This window comes from Triticum urartu, chromosome 7A (genome assembly GCF_056163025.1).
Source record: "Triticum urartu cultivar PI428250 chromosome 7A, HENAU_Tu73, whole genome shotgun sequence".
Lineage (NCBI taxonomy): Eukaryota > Viridiplantae > Streptophyta > Magnoliopsida > Poales > Poaceae > Triticum > Triticum urartu.
Window position 1 is genome coordinate 732,383,304 of NC_141879.1, and position 6,000 is coordinate 732,389,303.

The 6,000-nt window shown below is 41.8% G+C and overlaps 1 protein-coding gene across 3 annotated transcripts; it reads right to left on the reverse strand.

The window, feature by feature from the left end:
• Positions 1-1,691: 1,691 nt before the first annotated feature.
• On the reverse strand, positions 1,692-5,783 carry LOC125518820 (putative mediator of RNA polymerase II transcription subunit 19b). Of its 3 annotated transcripts, XM_048683691.2 has the most exons (7): positions 5,519-5,781; positions 5,038-5,105; positions 3,653-3,939; positions 3,378-3,566; positions 3,228-3,287; positions 2,995-3,138; positions 1,692-2,115 (listed from the first exon to the last, which is right to left on the reverse strand). In XM_048683691.2, exons 2-6 carry the CDS (start codon positions 5,066-5,068, stop codon positions 3,094-3,096), a joined length of 612 nt encoding a protein of 203 aa, XP_048539648.2. In that variant the 5' UTR covers positions 5,069-5,105; positions 5,519-5,781; the 3' UTR covers positions 1,692-2,115; positions 2,995-3,093. The 3 variants fall into 3 exon arrangements, with proteins under 3 accessions (XP_048539648.2, XP_048539647.2, XP_087394239.1); XM_048683690.2 differs by having other exon boundaries at positions 2,995-3,287; positions 5,519-5,783; XM_087538113.1 differs by lacking the exons at positions 5,038-5,105; positions 5,519-5,781 and having other exon boundaries at positions 2,995-3,287; positions 3,653-3,991.
• Between the last annotated feature and the right edge of the window lie 217 nt (positions 5,784-6,000).

Consider the following 6,000-nt stretch of genomic DNA (forward strand, 5'->3'; position numbering starts at 1 on the left):
GCATCGATCTCTGCAGCTCCTGATGCGGATGTGCGTGCGTGCATCGATCGTACTAGCAACTAAATAGGAAGTGACTGAATCCACGCATGCAATGCAGAGCTTAGTGGATATATCACCAAATAATAGTATGTATATACTCTATGATTCTGAATCCTTAATGTAACATCTAGTAGTAGCTGCTATCAATTCAAAAGAAATGAGGCGGTTTATTATGTGGAAACTGGGTCAAAATCATGATCCAGTTTATGTGAAAAACTGGATCAAAATTCATATAGCTCGAGGGGCAATACATCTTGCGGAGGCAAGAAACATGAAAAACACACACACAACAAAACACCGGGCACCAGCTACAACACAACACAAGGATGAGCTATCTAAGATGTAGGTGGTTGGGTGATGCAACACCGGTTATGTCATAATCGCAAACAAAAACAACACTAGCAAAAGAGAGGTGTTCAGCCAACACACATCAGCATCCGCTCCAAGCTTCAGCGGTAGCCCGCATTAGGGCCGTCGAAAAGGGTCGTATGCTTCAGCGGTAGCCTGCATTAGAGCCGTCGAAAAGGGTCGTATGCTTCAGCGGTAGCCCGCATTAGGGCCGTCGAAAAGGGTCGTATGCTTCAGCGGTAGCCCGCATTAAGGCCGTCGAAAAGGGTCGTATGCTTCAGCGGTAGCCCGCATTAGGGCCGTCGAAAAGGGTCGTATGCTTCAGCGGTAGTCCGCATTAGGGCCGTCGAAAAGGGTCGTATGCTTCAGCGGTAGCCCGCATTAGGGCCGTCGAAAAGGGTCGTATGGTAGCCACTGTTGAAGTAGTGCCCCGCTTGTCCTCCAAAGGGAGTGCTGCCGCAAGAGAACGAGATTTTTGTAAAATTATTTGTATGTTCTTATCTATGCTGTCATTTGGTCATTCTTTTTTAATAATGTGCATCATTTGGTATAGAGGTTAATATCTTCGTATTAAATAGCTAGAGATGAGATAAAGGATCCCAGATTCTTATTGCTCTAGCACATGTCTCATTTGTTCAGTGTGAAATATACAACCTCCTCGACTGGCTCTAATGGAATGATATGACCACTCATGTTTCCTCAACATATTTAGGAATGAGAGGCCCCAGGAATACTGGAGGAAGCAGCACGATTCGACACTGAGAATATCATGTTTTGGGTTTAGTCTGTTTTGTTTATGTTTTTCTATGCGTTCGGTCTCAGGGTCTGCAATACAATGGGGCTGTTTGGTTTGTAACTAAGTTTGCCAAAGGTTGCCACACTAAGGTTAGACAAGTTTGACCAACTTAGATGAGTGGTTCAAGGCACACCTTAGGCAAGCCACACTAGAGCCCCACATGGCATACACACAAAAAGTATGGCAAAATTCTCTTAGGCTTGCCAACTTGTGGCTCTCATTTTGTTTAATTAACTTTAGGCAAGCTTGACAAAAATGTGTGGCAAAGTGTGGCAATGCAAGGCCTAGAACCAAACAGCCAATGTATATCAGTTGGGGCAGAAGCAGAACATTACACAGTTCTAGGAGAAAACAGGGTTTAGTGTCTAATTCCTGACCATCTTTGCATGTTCTTGAAAACACAAGACATGTCATTCTTACAAATTAACTTGATTACTTTCACTTCGAAACAAGTCCAGGCGGTGGTGAATTAACTAGTTTCCTCATCAGCACGAGGAATGAAGCTCCATTTCCATATCATACAATATTTTTTTTACCATTATCTCATGCTACATCAACTATTTTATCACAGGCCTGGTTAACAGAATTGACTGCTTCTAGCCTTTGATAAATGTCTCGTTAAAGACACCTATCCCCAGATCTCCTAATCTTTTAAATTAATCTCATTAAAAGTTCAATCTAAATGAAATTGTTAACTGATCCTAGTCTTAAAAATTATCTCACCAAAAACACCTACTCAGATTTCCTGATCTAAATGTTCCTACAAGGCAACCCATTAGTCAGCGAGGGACAAAAGGTTGCAAAATACAGTTGGATTGTCCCTTTGTTACAAGTTACATTTTTCACATGGTCCACACTGCAAGAACAACATAATTAGCAGCAGGCAAGACGTTCATCTGAAGCACCTTCAAATAAACTGCCATTCATGATATCTGCATCACCCACATAAAAGTAAAGAGTTAAGAGTCATGGATTATCACAGATGTAAACAAAAGCCTATTGTTTGCCAATGTTTCTCCCCATTGGTGTTCATCTGGCTGTGTTTTCCATATCTTATTTGAAATGGACAATAATTGTGAAGATTATACAAGGTGCAGACGTCAAAGAGTTGCAAATGGCATACAACGATTTCGAAAGGAACATCACTAAGTAAACTGCGAGTGATCTTTTTCAATAGTTCATTGTGTTCCAATTAATCACCATATGGTATGGTCAAAGTGTTGGTAAACTGCAAACCGTATACGACTAGTGACTACATTATGAATTTATGATGCAAGTCAGGCCTAACCAGATCATGCCACATAGTATAGAAAGTCAGCAGGCCCATCATAACTGATATATTAATACCACTAGAGATGCCAATCAAAGGAAATATCTAACTGTACTTCTCAAGTCAAGTGAGACTGAAGAAATGAAATTGGCCCAGGTCTAAAACTGACAGTGGACATAAAGTAATGTCAGGGCAACCGGCCCTAACATCATATATTGTACAGATGCAGATAAAATTGTTCACAAAAAAAAGATGCAGATAAAATCAAATGAGACTAATATTTACAAAGTCAGGCAAAAGGCAGATCTTATTCTCTTGAATGAGTAATAAATAATTCACCAAAGGTTAAAGTATTCATCATTTAGGCTCCAAATAATAAAATAAAATCTAGGTTGACTTAAAAACACAAGCTCACTATGCAGCTTAAATCGAAACATTTGAATTCATGTTTCACCGAAAGACAAAGAATTAAGAAAAGCAATACAAAATAATCAATTTATGCATCTACCCAACAGCAAATAAAAGTTCAAGAAGCACGTACCAATTGATCTGCAGCGGGTCTGGTGACGGAAATCTTTTGAGCCTCCTTCTAACAGAATATGACATTGATTGACAACAGAAGTAAGAAGAAAACCTGTAGCTAACTAAGTCCATTACCCATCTCATCGGTTTTGGAACTCTTATGCTGCCATAGGTAAGTCATGTTAACAGACCAACAAAATGTGCTGCAAAGAAATTTGTTGTACCAGGAAGCAAATAATAATTGTATATCACCTTGCTTTTTTTGTGCTTATGCACGTCTGCCGAATCCTCCGTCCCCTCATGCTTCCTCTTCTGAACAATTGGCGGACATATAAAGTATAGCTAAGTGATGAGTAAGACTTGGAGATACTGAAGTTTTAAACATAGAGAAAATGCAGCGACCTTCTCATGATGCTTATCCTTCTTCCTATCCTTGTCCTTGTCTTTGTCTTTAGACCGTTCCTTATGTCGATGTTTGTGCTTCTTATGCTCCCTGTCCTTATCTTTGTCTTTGTGCTTTTTATGTTTTTTCTCTTTGTCCTTGGACTCACTTTTCGGTTTGCCCGAAATGGTAGGTATACCTTTTTCAGCCTGTTGATTGGTTTAATTGTCAAGTGTATGATAGGAAAATGCAATATAACACCATAAAGCAAGTAGGATGGCAAAAATGGTCTTACAGAGGGTAAATCTACTGGAGCAGTTTCTCGAAGCTGAAATGCTTGCCCCAGTGTTTCCATATCAAAGGGCTTAATATGAGGAGGCTTATCCCTTAAGTATGCATTCTGAACGAGTTGATCTAGCTCCATTCCTTCTCCTTTCCGAATTTCAGTGTCCCCCACTACATTGTGAAGGTAATGTGTATCTGAGATTGCAAGTGGCAAAGGCCTCTTGCAAAAGAAATCATGGTGCGGCTCCAATTTGTACTGACTTATTAAATCAACAGCACCAGTGAGCTCCCTAGGTCCTGAAATAGAAAGAGTCATATTATGGACTACCAGCATTGCATATAACCAAGGCAATTTGGAGAAGGATGCGCATCAAGAACCATGCCAGGAAAACGCACTCATGCATACAAGTACAATGGGCACTTATTTCTCTGGTAGGGTCCAATAAAGTAGCTTATCAGGGGGCACAAAAGACAATGTGGTTGTTCCATTGTTTTCGAGTCGCGCGACTAGTCGATGAGTCGCAAAAAAATGTCGACTAAACGTGTCGACTAGCGACTCGAGTTGCGACTAGTCACAACTGCAGGCTCAACTTTTTCCGAGTCGCTACCCCAGAATGACTCATCGACTTGAAAACCCCGTTGTTCAACATATAGACAAAAAAATGTCAACATGAGGAAATTTTGGCGGTTCCAGAGATGCTGCCAGCTTAAGGTATCAAATGTAGGACCAAGATTGACTGTCCAAGTTTGAACGTCGAATCTATATTTCTTGTGCAATATTTTGCTGATGGCTACAAGATAAGAATCATAACTACAGTAATAGAGAAGTACTTATGTATACAAGTCGAATGGCATCAAATGTGTAACATAACCCAGTAACCCACATAATATTGGATTATTTATTATTGATTAAAACTTGAATCAGGGCGGTCAAAAGACAGAGAAAGAAACAAAGGGAATATCAGATAAAAAAGGACAGACCCAGTGCATAGAAGCTCCCACACAAGGTGGGGTCTGGGGAGGGATTATAGGAACCTAGTCTTACCCCTGCAAAGTGCAATGCAGAGAGGCTGGTTCGAACCCAGGACCTCTTGGCACAAGTGGGGAGGACTTCACCATTGCGCTAGGCCTGCCCTCAAAGGGAATATCAGATAACAAACACAAATAGGCATGGCAACATCACAGTACTTAAAAAAGGATATCAAGTAAAGTAGATGCTTAATGAAGCAGAGGATGCTCCCAACCGGTCGGTTTCATCTTCAATGGTGAGAAATCCTTTAAACTTCCAAAAGTGTGTAGTATAAACATCCATAGTTAATTACAGAGGCAAAGTTCCCTAGCGGAGATGAATATGCTTGCCAATGCTACTTTTCTGCATTTTGACAAAAGCAGTACCTTTGCCAAACTTCTTGTCGTCAGAATCCATCAGACTGAAGCTCGACCTATGCACAAGTCATCTTAACCTGAAATTCGATTCGACAATATTTTACAACTAATGTTCGAAAGTGGAGGCAATCATTCTCAGTAAAAATTGTATGAGCAGCACTATCCCAATTTGCTTTGGGTTCTTTGACTTTCTCCATCTACCATTACCATTCACCATTCTCACATTAGCATTGAAAGGCAGAATTAAATAATGTAACAAAAATCTCCATATCGTAGCAAAGATTCACAGTACCAATATCTAGGAACAGGACCAATATATAGCACTGACGATATCAACAAGAAAAACCTGGCATCATGCATCCATCTAACAAATTAAACAATCAATCCATCCATCCATCCATCTATCCAATTGACACATCGATTCATCCATCCATCTATCCAATTTATAGCTAAAAAAAGAAGGAGAGTTGGAAGAGAGAGGATGGCTCACCGTGGAGGAGTGGAGGACTGGATGATCTGCAGCTTCGGGACGGAGGCGCCGTGAGCAGCCGGTGCAGAGGGGCGCGGCGGCAGCTTCCCGTTGTCCCGGCTGCGGCAGAGGGCAGAGGGGCAGACGGCGCCGTGGAGGAAGCTGGGCTGCGGCGGGAGTGGGTCCCGGCGGCGGCGAGGCGGGGCCGGCGGCGGCGCTGGAACCCTAGCGCTGGCCCTGCTCTAGTTCGAGCCGAGCGAACAGATGAGGCGTCGAGGCAGGGGCGCTCGTTTTCTCTGTACAAGTCGTGCGGGCTCGGTGGCATTCTTGTGGTAATAACCTGTTGCAATAGGGGCACTCTGTTAACTCTTTTCTTTTGAGGGACTAGCCAAAATCCTCATATTCTGGGAAAATCCAACTATTTTGGAGATTTTGGATTGTATTAGGATTCTTTGAAGATTTTGGAGAGGCAATCAAGTTCTTTTGGCTAAAAAAATTTCAGA